The sequence below is a fragment of the Orycteropus afer genome, unplaced genomic scaffold (assembly GCF_000298275.1).
Source record: "Orycteropus afer afer isolate SDZICR_OR568_19922 unplaced genomic scaffold, OryAfe1.0 scaffold00226, whole genome shotgun sequence".
NCBI classification, from domain to species: Eukaryota; Metazoa; Chordata; class Mammalia; order Tubulidentata; family Orycteropodidae; genus Orycteropus; species Orycteropus afer.
The window spans coordinates 3,040,252-3,056,274 of record NW_006921813.1 but is presented as its reverse complement, the minus strand read 5'-3'; the positions used below and the strand labels follow the sequence as shown (position 1 = coordinate 3,056,274).

The window sequence follows — 16,023 nt, the reverse complement described above, 5'->3', positions numbered from 1 at the left end:
ACCACTCGGGAATCTCCAAGCTGTCTGTGCCGCCAGGATCGCTCATGACCGCTGCCAGACAGCAGCTCCATATGTCTCCTTTTTTGGTATTTTCACACAAATTCTTCTGCTAGTTGGGGTTTAGTCCACTTCTATATCCTTCCCTTCAAGGCTCAGGGTCCAGGATTATCTTCTGTGTCTGTGTTAATTGGTTTCCCTTTTTTTTGTTGAAGAGGGTCCGTGCAGTCTTTCTGCCTAGTTCGCCATCTTGCCGGAACCCCTTTCCTATGCTCTTTTCCTTGCTCAGGAAGAAGGCAAGAGGGGGCTGAAAGATCTGCTTCATAAATGAGATTCCTGTCTCATGTCCAGTAGTTACAAAGAATTCTTTTATGGGCTCCTTCACTTGGCTTTGGTGGGTATAAGAAGGCATTTCCTGTCTCCCTCTTCCCTGGCTGGGCTGGGGAAGGACAGATGTAGGAAGGAACATGGATGGCTTTGGCGATGGTGAAGGTAGCAGCTATATTATTTTATAAGCCTTTAGAAAGGGATTACTCTTCAGTAAGGTTCTTATGACCTTACTCTTTCAGCTTGGACCTGGATCTCCAAGACTAGGAAATCAGAAAAACATTCATGAACTACTTCAGACTTAAAAGTCAATACAGTAGCTATGGTAGAGTGAATGGTTCAACTTGAACAGAGGAAAATGTCATCTGCTTGTCAAGGAACAACTACAGGTTGTCCAGATTTGTTAAACTGGAGAAGCTGTTGTTCTTGGTTACCATGGAGTCAATTCTGACTCATGGTGACCTCATTAGTGCAGAGTAGAACTGCTCCATGGGGTTTTCAAGGCTGTGACCTTTTGAAGCAGATCGCCAGGCCTGTCTTCCAAGGAGTCTCTGGGTGGGTTCAGACAGCCAACCTTTTGGCTAGTGGTTGAGCACTTTATCCTTTGCACTATAAATTTAGTGGGGTCTAAAATTTCATTTTCTTAGTGAAGAGGGTTCAATTTTATGCTAAAATTCTTATTTATTCATAGCTAAAAACTCTCTCCAAGACTTTAATAATTGAGTCCACTCATGTTTATCTTTTAGACTATTTTTTTCATTTTTGAAAATAGCATATGTTCCCAGTAGAAACTTAGGATAAAATATATAAAAGTTTCAATAAGAAAATGAAAATCCATAGTTTTGTAACTGAGTGATAATCAAGTTTGGTGGGAGATAGGCTTTTGATTTTGGACAACTAGGATTACATCATAAAAGAAAAATCATTTAATATTGATTTTATTTTGTTTTATTTTCTGAGTTAGAAAGTTGTGGTGCAGTGAATTACTTAATATGGCCCCCAGCCATAGACTTTGCCTCCCACCAGATGACTATGTGGGTCTATGCAGATATGAGGTACCTGTGGCCCACCAAGAGGATTGGATAGCTTGTTATTAATGTGAATAAGGTGCATGGCACCCTTGTGTGGGTGGGACCATGGAAAGGTGTATGGGACCCTAATGTAGGGATTGGTCAGTTTTGTCATCACTCTTGAATTAAAATGCGGCACCCCAGCAGCAGAGAGGGGAATCTCACTACCATCAAGAAAGAAGAGTAAAGGAGTGAAGTGCATCCTTCGCACCCTAGATCCCTGAACTGAACTGCCTTGACCCAAGAGATAGAGAAAGCTGTAACACTTTGCTGAGACAGTGAGACACAGCAAGAAGGAGCAGCAGAGAAAGGGCAGCAGTAGACCCCAGCAGCAGAGACTGGTATGAGACAGAATGGTGAGTTTCCAGCCCATGGAGCAAGAAAGCTGAGTGCCTTTGGATATGAGGCTGGCTGGGGTGTCTCTCTGGGCATACATGGGCCGACTAAAAGAGCTTTGTAACACTTGCCCAACCAGGGCAGAGACCAAAGGGCTACAAGGCCAACAGGCTGAGACTAGAGAGAAGTGTGCCTATGGTACAGCTGAGAGGAAGCTGTCCTAATCAAAGAACTGTAACCTCTGTCATTTCTGATCCTGAATTATAACCTCTTACTTTGCTAATAAATACCATAGTCATGAGTATTTTCTGTTAGTTCTGTGTGGCGATTGCAACAAATTATTGAACCCAGCAGAGAAGTAAAGAATGTTGTACAGCGAGAGTTGGTATCAGAACTGGCAAGAAGATTGGAGGGTGATGGCATGTCTGACCTCCACTTCATAGGAATCAGCCTTGGGCTGTTGTCTTTGATCCTACTTTTCTCTTGTGAAGGAAGTCAGATGTCATTTTTGCAAAAGTTAAACAATGGGTACATTTTGAGTAATGAGATTTGGAATATGAAATTTATCAAAAACCATTAGGACCCTGAGACAACAGAAATCTCTATTTTGCTTTAAATAAGCTCCTAGAGGTGAAGAGAAATATTTATACATAAAAAGAAATTTCCAGGACCCATTTTCTCCCCTTGCTCCTAGCTCCATCTTGCATCCAGTGAGCTTTTAAACAAAGGGGAAAATGAGGCCCAAGTTAGATAATAGAAACAAAAGAGACTCAGTGGTGACACAGTGATCATAAAATCATGCAAACTCCCTTTTGTGACAAGACATTTGTTAACCATAAACTTGCTTAAATATAACCTTGTGAAAATAATTTAATTTTACCCAAAGTAATTTAGTTTTCCCTCTTGTTTCCTGAGAAGATAGTTTTAAGACTTTGGAGTCTTTTGAAGGAACTGAGACATCTTTGCTGAGCAAATGAATAGGGACTGGGCCAGGCCAGAGACTACCTAGTAACTGGATGTCAGGAAGAGGACATTCTTCAACTAATCGTGTTAAGACTAACCAATGATCAATTTTCTACTCTATTTCCTCCTTAAAATCTCATTGTAACTGGCCTAAAATGGCCCCTCTTTTTCTTCTTTTTTTTTCCAGAAAGGAGAGGTCTCCTTATATGCATACAGGTTAACTGCTCAAATAAACCCTATTTGCTTCAATATTTTTGTGCTTTGATTATTTTTGAGGTCAGCATATATTATGTACCATTGAGATCTCATGTGGACTCTTACTGAATGAGAAACCAACACAGGGAGTGGGGGAAAGGCCAGGAGCTGGAAGGTGATGTGTTATTGAACCCTTGGGGATGTGTTTCTTACAGTTCAAGGTGACCTTCTCTTTGTTTCCTGCAGATTAAGAAGCAGAGAGGTGAACAGTGGCAGTATTTCAGGATGTGAGGTGCTTGGAGGGCCATACTCAGGGAACAGTCACCACTGGGAGGATGGATCAGGACTCCCATTAGGAGGGGAGCAAAGATGTCTTCTCTTCTATCACTTGTCAACTGGAGAGTCACAGAATCCCTGGATGTTAAAGCTGTCTCTTTTCTCCAGCCCCACTACAAGAATTCTCCATATAAAAGAATTCCCTTTTATACTTAAATAACAAAGAAACAGAAATGGTGTTTTCTATATCCATTAGACTTGTATTTGTTTTTTAAAGTTAAGAGTGTATGTGTGAGTGAGAAAAAGGAAGAGAAAGGACTTATGGCTTCTTCATTATATTTATAAAATAGAACATGTCCTTGATAATATTGGATGAGGAGCTTCTCAGAATTGTGTGAAAGAACATTCTAAAACTGAGGTACTTAACAGAACCAGAATGGCTGACAAGGGTCTGAATTGGACTCCAATTTGTCCTAGGCCCTTGCTTCTGCTTTTTAGAGTACATGACCAAGATAACTTGTTTTGTAGCATTCTGAGGTGGCCCACTGAGACTGTTGGAGGAATGAGTGCCAGAACTCAAGAAACTGAGGCTAAGGTTGGATATCCCAGTGAAAAGAAATTCTCAGCAAATGTGTTTGACAAAGCATGTTGAATATTAACCAATCAGATGTTCCCCCATACTCTTTCCCATGAAAGAGTGCTCTTTTTTCTTGAGCACTTAATGGTGCTAGTGAGGAACCTGTACAGAGACCAATATAAAAAGGTTTATAATCAGGAAAAGTATGAGTTAGGCTGTATCTATCCACCATACTTACTCAATCTGTATGCTGAGTAAATAATCTGAGAAGTTGGACTATAGAAGAAGAGTGTGGCATCACGATTGGAGGAAGATTCAACAACAACCTGTGATATGTAGATGACACAATCTTGCTTGCTAAACGTGAGAATGGCTTGAAGCATTTTCTGATGAAGATCAAAGACTACAGTCTTCAGTATGGATTACACCTCAACATAAAGAAACGTAAAAACCGCACAACTGGACCAATAAGGTACATCAAGATAAACAGAGAAAATATTGAAATCAGGGATTTCATTTTACTTGCAATCACAATGAACACTGTGGAAGCAGCAGTCAGGAAATCAGATGTTGTATTACACTGGGAAAATCTGCTGCAAAAGACCTCTTTAAAGTGTTAAATAGCAAAATGTCACTTTGAAAACTAAGGTGTGTCTGACCCAAGCCATGAAAGTACCATGGATTGCCAGAAAAACTAACAAATCTGCCCTGGAAGAAGTGCAGCTGTAATGCTCCTTGGAAGTGAGACTGGCCAGACTTACCTACTTTGGTCAGGTTGTTAGAGGGGGCCATTCCTTGGAGAAGGATATAGGAATGCCCTCAACAAGATGGATTGACACAGTGGCTGCAACAGTTGGCTCAGGCAACAATAGGCTCAGGTATAGCAAGGATTGTGAGGCTGGCACAGGACTGAGCAGTGTTTCGTTGTGTTGTACATAGGGTGGCTATGAGTCGGAATTGATTTGATGACACCCAACACAACAACAATATCCATGTGAAAATGGTAATAAGGAAGACTGAAGAACAGATGCATTTGAATTGTTGTGTTGGAAAGAATATTGAAAATACCATGGACTGCCAGAAGAATGAACAAATCTGTCTTGGAAAAAATGCAGCCAGAGTGGTCATTAGAAGAGAGAATGGCCAGACTTTTTCACTTGTACTTTGGTCATGGTGTTGGAAGGGACCGGTTCCTGGAGAAGGATATTATGCTTGATAAAGCAGAGAGTCAGTGAAAAAGGTGAAGACCCTTAATGAGATGGATTAACATAGTGGTTCCAACAATGTGCTCATGCATGGCAAAGGTTGTAAGGATGGCACTGGACTGAGCAGGGTTCTGTTGTACATAGGGTTTCTGTGAGTTGGAGCCGACTCGATGGCACCTAACAACAACTCTTCCCCAACTCTGCATGGTGTTCTGCAAATTTTAGTACAAAGGTTGTGTGTGTGTGTGTGCTCTCTCTTTGGAACACCATTTGAATTTTCCTTTTGGAACTTCTCTATTTGCAAATCTTTAAATCTGAGTAAAACTTTTATCTTACAGAAACTGTTTCATTTATCAACTGATGATAGCAAACACAGCAACTATTTACTAGGTGCCAGGCATGTTCAGTGGAATCTACATACTGAGTCCTCACAACCACCTTGTTGTTGTTTTGTTGTTAGGTGCCATTGAGTTGGCACCAACTCATAGCCACCCCATGTACAACAGAATGAAACACTGCCCAGTCTTATGCCAGCTTCACAATCCTTGCTATACCTGAGCCCATTGTTGTAGCCACTGTGTCAAGTCATCTTGTTGAGGGCCTTCCCCTTTTTTGCTGACCCTCCACTTTTCCAAGCATTATATTCTTGTCCAGGGAATGGTCCTTTCTGATAACATGACCAAAGTAGGTCAGAGGAAGTCTGGCCATTCTCGCTTCCAAGGAGCATTCTGGCTGCATTTCTTCCAGGACAGATTTGTTAGTTCTTCTGGCAGCCCATGGTATTTTCAGTATCCTTTGCCAACACCACAACTCAAAAGCATCAACTCTTTTTTGGTTTTTGTGTTAGACTAGATTCTCTAGAGAAACAAAAACCAGCAAAGCTTATATATATATAAAGAGAGAGAAAAATGTATCTTAGGAAAATGGCTCACAAATGTTTGGAAGCCGGCAAGTCCAAAGTCCCTGAAGGAAACGTCAAGCTGGAGGCTTTTCCCCACAGGGGCCGAGAAGCTCAAGGCTGGCAGGCAATACACCGGCTGTTGACTCCAATGAATGACGAATCCAAGATCTCCAGGCCGAATGGTGGACTGCTCACTCACGGACAGTTGTAAGCAGCACAACCAAATCCTGATCCACAGAAGAATGTCTCTCTTCCCAGGATGTTCCAGGATATCCTGGAAGCAGGCCACACCCCTAGGGAAACTCCCCTTGAACAGATTGGCCACTCAGAACACAGTCATCCGATCCCATCATGGGAACAATCACACAGAACTGGGGTCCAGCCACATTGACACACAGCTCCAACTATCACAGTCTTCCTCATTCGTCTGTCAGTTTGTCATACTGTGGTGGCTCCCATGTTGCTGTGAAGATGGAGGCTATGCACTGGTATTTCAAATACCTGCAGGGTCACCCATGGTGGGCAAGTTTCAGCAGAGCTTCCAGACTAAAAGAGACTCAGCAGAAGGAAGGGGCCATCCACTTCTCAAAGAACTGGCCAGTGAAAACCTTATGAATAGCAGTGAAACACTGATATATTACTGGAAACAACCACCTTGAAAAGTGGTTCATTATCTTTGTTCCTCTTTTACATCTCAATAAGCTAAAGGCCACAAAGGGTAACTGGAGGAGCTGGAATTCAAATCCAGAAAGTGGACTTTTCCAAAATAGGTGTGGCTGCTTCTGATGTGTTTCATCATGAAAACAAAGTAAGCAAAAGCAAACACTCAGTATGTTCACTCATAGTTACTCTTCACCTACTAAGAGGTAGCGGAGGGTATGGTTGATAGTATGGACTGAAGCCTCACACCTGGGCTTGCAGTTTTGTTCTGGCAATGACCTAGTAGTATTTCCTTGGACAAGTCATATAATCTCTAGTCTTTAGTTTCCTCATCTACAAAATGGGAAAGATAATGCCTTTCTTAAAGAGTTGTTTTGAGAATGACATGAGATCATACTTGTAAAGTACACTGTGATACTGCCCAGCTCAAATGAAAACCAGTCCAATTGCCATGAAGTGAATTCCAATTCATAGTGACCCCATGTGTTAGAGTAGAACTGTGCTCCACAGAGTTTTCAATGGCTAATTTTCTGGAAGTAGATACACAGACCTTTCTTCTAAGGTGCCTCTGTGTGGACTCAAACTGACAATCTTTTGGTTAGCAGCCAAGCACATGAAACACTTGCACCACCTGGGGAGTCCAAGCCTTTGCTGAAAGCTCTGGTGATATAGTAGTTAAAGCATTCTGTTGTTAACCAAAAGGTTGGTGGTTTAAACCCACCAGCCACTCCAAGAGAGAAAGATGAAGAAGTCTGTTTCTGTGAAGCTTTACAGCCTTGGAAAAACCTATGAGGGGCAGTTCTGCTGTCCTTTAGGTTTGCTATGAGTCAGAATAGATTTGACAGCAGTGGTTTTGGTTTTTGATTTAGGAAATACGGCTTAAAAGAAATCCTCATAAATGGTGGTCACTATGTTGTTGTTAGGTGACATTGAGGTGACTCCAACTCATAGTGACCCTATTAACAACAGAACGAAACACTGTTGGATCTGTTTCAGCTCCACAATCTTTGCATTGCACAGTATTTCACTGCTGTTCATACGATCTTCACTGGCCAATTCTTTGAGAAGTGGATGGCCCCTTTCTTCATCAGACTCTCTCTTAGTCTGGAGGCTCTGCTGAAACCTGTCCCCACAGGTGACCCTGCTGGTATTTGAAATTCTGATGGTATAGCCTCTTCCAGCCTTACAGCAACATGCAAGCCACCACTGTGTGACAAACTGACAGAAAGTGGTGGGGTAATCATTATGATTCCTGATAATTACCATTGCATTAGAGGGCCTCTGAGTTGTATCCGGAGTGACATAATATAAGACCTTTCATTTATTGGGGTAAATCCCACAAATAAGGTGCAAGAATGCATGTATGGTGGTGAAGATAGTGATGGGGTGTGTGTGTATGTGAAGGAAAAGAATGAGACCCTGCCACAAATGAACAGAAGAATGTTTGTGTCCTAGACACCTTGGTGAGTAGAGAAAGTTTGTGTGGTGAGTTTGTGTGGTGAGCACAAGTGGGCATGGAAGAAGTCTGGGGGCCTCAGATATTAGATGGGGGAGGACTGGGACCATTCACTAAGGTGTTGTTGTTGTTTGCCATCGAGTCAGCCCCGACTCATAGCGACCCCTCCTTGGGTTGCCAAGGCAGTACCACTATGGAAGTAGATTGCCCAACCTTCCTTCCGACGAGTGGCTGGTGGGTTTGAACCGCCAGTCTTCTGGTTAGCAGTCAAGTGCCTTAGGGACTACGCTACCAGAGCTCCTATTAACTAAGGTAGAGGTCAGGAAATGGAGCTGACTGGGGATGAGAACTCACTGGGTCCATCCAGTGAGGAAAGTGTTATAAACAGAAAACTTTCAAACTGTAGGCATTCATGTCAGACTTAAGAATGATGGGTCCCACAGGGGACATAAAGCTTGATTGGCATAGCATACTACACAAAACATTGTTCCACACCCTACTTTGGTGAGTAGCGACTGGGATTGTAAAAGCTTGCAAGTGGCCATCTAGACGCAACGATGGGTCTCTCCTCATCCAGAGCAAAGAAGAATGAAGAACACCAAAGATGCATGGAAACAATTAGTCCAAGGGACTGGTACACCATGTGATTCTCAGCCTGTATGACTATGAGACCAGAAGATGTAGATGGTGCCCGTGTACCACTGTCAACCATTCGGAGGGGGATCTGTGTAGGAGATCTTGGAGAGAGTGGGAGAACAATGTGGAACAAAACTCAAAATCATAATAAAAAAAGGCCAGGTTTGCTGGTCTGATAGAGCCTGGTGGAACCCCTGAGACTATGGCCCCTAGTTACCCTTCAGAACTGAACCCACTCCTGTGGCTTCCAGCCAAGCAAAGGACAGGCATATGAGCTGAACATTTACATTAAGGTAGATATATTCCTTGGAGAGATCAGTCATGGGACAATAGAAGGGCTGTGTATGTACAGGGAGATAACTGGGCATGGGGGTAGAAGTACATGGGAGGAAAGGACACAGGGAAGAAGTAACTATAAGCAGGAAGTGGGAAGAGCTGTTGCATTGTGGGAAACTGCAGTCAATGTCATGAGCCAAAGTGTATGTGAACTGGTATATGGAAAATGAATATGCTCTGTAAACTTTCACCCAAATCACAATAAAAATTAAAAAAAAAAAAAGAATGATGGGACCAAAATGCATTCTCAGGAAGCAAAAGGTCAGAACGTAAACCATTTGTTCATGGGAAGGTTGTGTCAAGACGTAAACAATTTGTACCTGGGGAAAAGTGTGTTCATGGCTGAAATCATGTATAGCCAAACTAGCTGGTGCCACTCACCTAGGTGGTAACTCTCTCCCCCTCCTAACCAAGTGACTGACCTTTACATTTCAAAGGACTTCAAGCTGAAGTTGATCTTATCTACAATCAACCATTAACCTCCTACCTTTCCTTTACTCTCTCTGTATAGATCCTCTTCACTTGAACAACAGAATACTTTGTATTTTTACTTAGGGACACCCAGCTCTGACCCAGCTCCGGGTTGTATTATTCCTCAGTAAAACTCCTTTTCCTTCACTCCTAACAGAGTATGAGAATTTCGTCATTGACAGGTTTTTTTTTTTCTGTTTTCTCAAGTCTGGTTATCCAGACCCAGGAACAGAATAGGTTCAGACAGAGAGGGAAACTTGTGAGACAGGAGAGCATGCAAGAGCCAGAGCTATGCAGACAGGCAGCCTGCCCAGGAACCGCTGAGGTACAGATTCAGCTCAAGCATACCCGGTATTATAGGGGAAATCTGTTTACTTATAACGAACAAGTGATAAGAGGCATGCTTTCCTAAATTTTGGCACGAGGTCTGGAACGTCCAGTGACAACACTGGTATATTATCAAAAGATTTCATATCCTGAGCCTTTTGCTGCTGTCACTGGTATGTAGGCCCTGAGGTAGTCTGGAGGGGAGCAAAAGCCAGTACCTTTTTGATAAGAATGAAAACCCTTGGGTTTATATAATGTGACACAATATGAGGGGCACTGTTTAACTCTTGGCAGCGCTATGAATGCCTAGGGCAGAATACCAAAGGAAAAAGTCGAATTTGAAAGCTTTTTCAGAACAAATCTGAGAGAGTTAGCTGGTGAATGCAAATACTTGTCCATACAAGTACTGGTTTGCAGCGGGTAAGCAGACCTAGTAAGGCTCACTTAGCATGAAGGGTCTGAGTAAGCTTCCTTTTATTTTATTATTATTTTTTGTGAGTTTCAATTTAATGTGAGATCATGGGGGGCTGTAATAAGGAATATGTGGTATTTTCTATGTGTCTCTTTGGAATGTAGCCTGATTTTACCCCCGACGGAAGAAGTCCATCAGAAAGCATATAATTTCAGAAGCCTCTAGAGAATACACAATGCAGATAATTTAATGGGATATGATTGAATTCAGACATATACCTAGAATTCCCAGAGTAAAGAACTTGTCTTGCCACAAGTAAACAAATTCGAGTGCAAAGTGATGGGACTATTTTTTTTGGGGTCAGGAGCAGCAAGTGGTGGTGATGAGTGGATGATTTTTACACTAATGCTATAGGCAGTTCCAGATATGTCCTAAACATAGTAGCATCCTGGGATAATTGTGTAGCCTAACTACATTGACTCTTTTGAAACCTAACAGCCATTTGAATATCAAGTTGAAAATATAAATCATGTAAGTTCATTTTTATAAAGACTTATGATAGTCACATTTCACCTTGGGCCCTGATTGTTTGCACCTTTTTTATCAGAGAAATTAGACACTTACGGTTTCAGATGGAGACAAATATAGAAAATGACTAAGAAAACAATTTGCTGACTAGTTGATGAGGTGGCAGATGGGTGAACCTTACAGCACGTTTGTTCTGGGGTCCATAGTCCGGGGGTTCCCTTAGATCCAGCCTCAGGCTGTGACTTCCGACCAGCAAATTCTCTCTGCTCAGATCAGGGCCATTTTGTGATCAATTATGCAAAGTTTGTGAAGTGCTGCACTGACTTTTATTTTATATTTCTGGGCTGGCTGCAGCAAACTGCTCCACGGAGACTGGGCCTTCCAAAGCATTCTGGGATTTTGGCTGGGATTAAGTACAGTCTGGGATGTTGGAAGAACACACTATCCTATCCTTCAGGTTTAAAGGAGGAGTGGTGACCCAGAACTCAGGACAAGAGTCCCAAGAGGCAGGAATGCTGATGGGAGGAACCTCTTCTGTATGTCTATGTAGATGTATCAAGAGGACGTGGAATTACACAGGGAAATTAAGACATTCTCTATCTTAAGATAAATAATTTTTGAAAAGTTAAATCGTGGTACGAACTAAAATTAATGTGAAGTAAACTAATCAGGAAAAAATTTTGATCAGATAAACTTAACACCTCACACTTGAGACTTCTATCAAATGTAGATTCTTTGTGATTTATTTGCTCTGATATTAAAAAAACAAACAACAGCAAAATAAAATCTCCCAAACAAACACCCAACTAAATACATTCTGTGTATAATACCTAGTTCTGGAATAGGTTTTGAACAGACTTGGAAAAATGTACATTTTCATTTGTTTCATGTAAAGTTTAAAGTTACTCCTATAAGAGGTCATTTTTCTGTCGTTTTGTTTTCTACAACTTCCCCATCCTCAACAAAAGCAACAACAATAACAAACCCAAGCAAATAGCCCTTAAGCAATAAAAAGGGTGTCCAAGAAAAACATTTAGTTTGAAAGAGGGTTGAATGCAGCCTTGGAAGAACCACTGCTTACATGGGATTGTTCAACAAATTCCTGTTGTGTGAGGTTTGGCATATACTTTCTAAAAATATAAGCATCTGGGGAAATGAGACAAAGCCCAGGTCTTGGACCAAATGAGGCACGCAGTGTGAATCTGTTAGTGATTATATCCATAATGAAATATGTGCCCAAATTTAGCAGTGCAAAATCTAACACACTATGAAAGCCCCGCAGGCGCAGTCCTTACCATAATATATAGCCAACAGAGAAGGTACATATGGCGGGGAGGCCACTGCTCCTGCTGGGGTACTGATGGTGCGAAGTCCTCATCTCGATTAATATAAAGGGCAAAACCGTTGTGTGCTGAAAAAGAACAGAGACCAGGTGACACAGATTCTTATCATCGGCCCTCAGTAGTGTTTTTTTCTTCACTAGGAGAATTAACACTATAAATTCCTAGGAAAATCATCACAGCAGAAAAGCTCACCAAAGAGGCAGAATAGCCATGAAAACATGGAGCGGATCGATTGCTCCATTGGTGGTGTTCTTCTGGATCTTACTTTTTGAAATTTTATTTGGTTTTCATGATGCCTGTTATAGGAAATTTGGGCAATAGAAAAACAGATAGGAAAAATAATTGGAAAATATGAAAGGAACAGCGATGTTCTTGTTAACATGATGGCATATGTCTCTCTATGTTTTCCTTCCTGTTCCTATTATTTATACATAGGGGAGATCATACTGTGCATGCAATTTTGGTTTAGATTTTTATCATACACTGCACCATGAGAAATTTTGGTATGGCATTTTAGGAAACCATTTAGAATATCAACCTGGCAATAACTGCTTAAAACTTCATTTTATCAATGTACCACAATGTATCTAATCAATTCTTGTTCTTGCACATTAAGTAGTGATGTTTTCAATTTTCCATTTATTAAAAATGTCATGATGAATTTCTTTTGCAAAAGTCTTTGTGTAGGTGTCTGCATGTTATATTATTTTTTAATAATTAAAGGGTATGAAAATTTTAAGGTTCGTGATACATAATGCAAGTTTATACACACACACATATACATATATGTATACACACACACATACATATATGTATACACACACACACACACACATACACACCAACATCAGGTTAGGAAATAATGGCCAGGAGTTCACAAATTTCAGTTATGATGTTCGAAGGTAGAATCTGAAGAAGCTAAGTGGAACAGGCATTTAATATGATTTTCTTGGACCCATTAGCTATTCTAGGTACTAAATTCAGTGGATTGGGATGGAGATGAAATTTAAGAAAAGTCAAGCTTTTAAATCTCTCAAAGACCCATGCACCCTTTGCATTGAAATTTGGTGGACACATATAAAAGGTAAAGATCCTTTTAGTTAAAAGTATGTCAAGGAATATATTGACATACTCCAACACTGAAAGGTTTTCCAAGAGTACAAAACTGACAGAATTGAAAACTGATCCATCAACTGGTTATAACTCTATATAGAAAAAACAAAACCAAACTTCTTGCCATCAAGTTGATTCGACTCATAGCGACCCCTCGTTGGGTTTCCAAGGTGGTATCTCTATAGAAGCAATTGCCCAATCTTCATTCAAAGGAGTGGCTGGTGGGTTTGAACCACCAGCCTTCTAGTTAGCAGTCAAGTGCCTTAGGCACTATGCCACCGGAGTTCCTTAGGTACCTCCTTAACAGCCATGAAAAAAAAAACAAAACTTTGGTCTGCTGTTGCTATTTGTATATTCGAGGAAAAAGCAGGAAATCTAATGTTATGATTTTCAAACACTAACAAGTATTTTTAAATGGAGAAATCTTTAACAGAGAAAATACTGAAGTTGTCAAGGATTTAATTTTACTTGGATCCACAATCAATGTGCATGGAAAGTAGCAGTCAAAAAATCAAACGATGTATTGTATTGGGAAAATCTGCTGCAAAAGATCTCTTTAAAGTGTTAAAAAGCAAGGATGTTACCTTGAGGACTACGATGCGCCAGATTCAAGCCATGGTATTTTCATTCACATTATAAAAGCTCACTGCCATCGAAGCCTACTCATAGCGACCCCTCCTTGGGTTTCCGAGGTGCTATCTCTACGGAAGTAGATTGCCCAGTCTTCCTTCCAAAGGAGTGGCTGGTGGGTTTGAACCGTCAGCCTTCAGGTTAGCAGTCAAATGCCTTAGGCACTACACCACCAGAGAACCTTCATTCACCTCACAAGCATGTGAAAACTGGACAATGAATAAGGAAGATGGAAGAATTGATGCCTTTGAATTATGGTGTTGGTGAAGAATATTGAATGTACCATAGACTGCCAAAAGAACAAACAATTCTACCTTGGAAGTGCAGCCAGAATACTCCTTTGAAGCAAGGATGACAAGACTTAGTCTCATGTACTTTGGACATGTTATCAGGAGGGACCAATCCCTGCAGAAAGACATGATGCTTGGCAAAGTAGAGGTCAGTATCAAAGAGGAAGACCCACAACCAGATGGACTGATGCACGGCTACAACGGGGTCAAACATGACACCAATTGTGAAGACGGTACAGCACCATGCAGTGTTTTGTTCTGTTGTGCACAGGGTTGCTTTGAGTGGAAACAACTCTATGACGTCTAACAACAACAACAATAAACATTTTAGCCAAATAGAACCAGGTCGCTGGCAGGCAAGACATACTGGGGATATCCTGGTGACCATCTTTGAATCAGTTTTCTGTTTATATATTTAAAACAAAACAAACAGAGAGATATGATTTTGTAAGAAATATTAAGACAGTGGAAATTCTGTGCCTCAAATGTTCTGTTCTAGATAACCATTTTGACTGCCGATATATTAGAGTGTGGCATTCTAACAATGTCAGAAAGGTGATTCCACAGTTGGGTAGCTTCCTATTTCTTCATCTTTTGCTTCCCTATTATTGTTTTTAAACAGTATAATTAGCTCTGAAGGCAACCATACAAAACGTACATAGGTGCTAATACAGACACAGTATGCATTTCAAGGATCTAATCTACTGGTTTTTCATTATCTAGTCATCTCTGATGATATTGGCCTAGTATTTCACCAAAATCCCAAGATGTACACATTGTTTTAAAGTGATACATTCAAGTAAAATTCAAATATATATCTAGTGATAAGCTAATCTAATGTAGATGGAACATCCCCTGCATATCAGATCTTTGCACTGAAGATAGTGCTAGTTCTGATGAACTGTGGAGACTATCAAATGGCGATATTATTTTCAACTCATGAATACTAAAAGAAGTTTCTAAACTCTACCTCTTCATTGCTCCAAACCAAGGAGAAAATCATCCATTTTTGCATATCAGTTCAAACAACCAACCTGAATATTCTTATCTAGGTCATGAGCCTGCTTGCTGATTATCAGGCAGAAAAGCTATTTGAAAAAGGCACATCTTTCTTGATCACACCACCAATAGCATTATCGTGACTAAAAAGGAGTCACTTTTTCCACTGGTGACATTGTTACTGACAAAAGATCTTTTGTGGCTAGCTGTGCATGTGCAAGATTGGCCAGTGGGCAATCTCAGAAGGCTTTCTTTTCAGGAACTAAAGAATGTCTATCAATGCAAGTTGCTGTTGAGTCAACTACAACTCAAGGCTTCCCCTTGTGTGTCAGAATACAACAGCCAAGTGGGTGTTATTAACTCCATTTTACAGAAGAGGCAACAATAACTCAGAAAGGTTAAATATCTTACCCAAGGAATAGAGCTAGTAAGTCTAGAGCTAGGATTCAAACCAGTTCTATTTGCCTTCAAATCCCATGTTCTTTTTTCTATATTAAAGTGGCATATTTGTTAAGGCATCAAAGTTGAATAATCTTTGAATCAATAAACTTGTGGGAATGCATGATTGAGGATCACTCATGTTGCCTCTCAACAGAAAGAACTATTTTTCAATTTAGCCTCAGCATAAGCAAAAGGTTTTCACTGTACAAAACTAATCTTATTAAATGTGTTCTTTCATGTGGCATATTATCATTTTGAATAATTATAAACAATGAAATCCCCTTTAACCGTAGCTATGTATGACCAAGGCAGTGGGTCAAGGATATTGCTGTGGCAATGCTGGAATTGATGGGACTAGAACACTGCCGGCTTGTGCTTACTCACTGATCTGCACTGAACTCTTTCCCGTGTTACCCTCCCGAGAGGGATTGGGTCTCCAGGAGCAAGGTAAGCACGGGCGGGCTTGTGCTTACTCACTGATCTGCACTGAACACTTTCCCTTGTTACCCTCCCGAGAGGGACTGGGTCTCCGGG

At 40.9% G+C, this 16,023-nt stretch overlaps 1 protein-coding gene across 1 annotated transcript in view; it reads right to left on the bottom strand.

Annotated features, from left to right (window-relative positions):
- The window catches only part of AIG1 (androgen induced 1), a 390,941-nt gene that overhangs the window by 58,631 nt on the left and 316,287 nt on the right, over positions 1 to 16,023 (bottom strand). Inside the window, exon 5 of the mRNA XM_042782043.1 lies at positions 11,969 to 12,084. Coding sequence (XP_042637977.1) covers positions 11,969 to 12,084 — 116 coding nt within the window. The remainder of the gene's footprint in view (positions 1 to 11,968; positions 12,085 to 16,023) is intronic.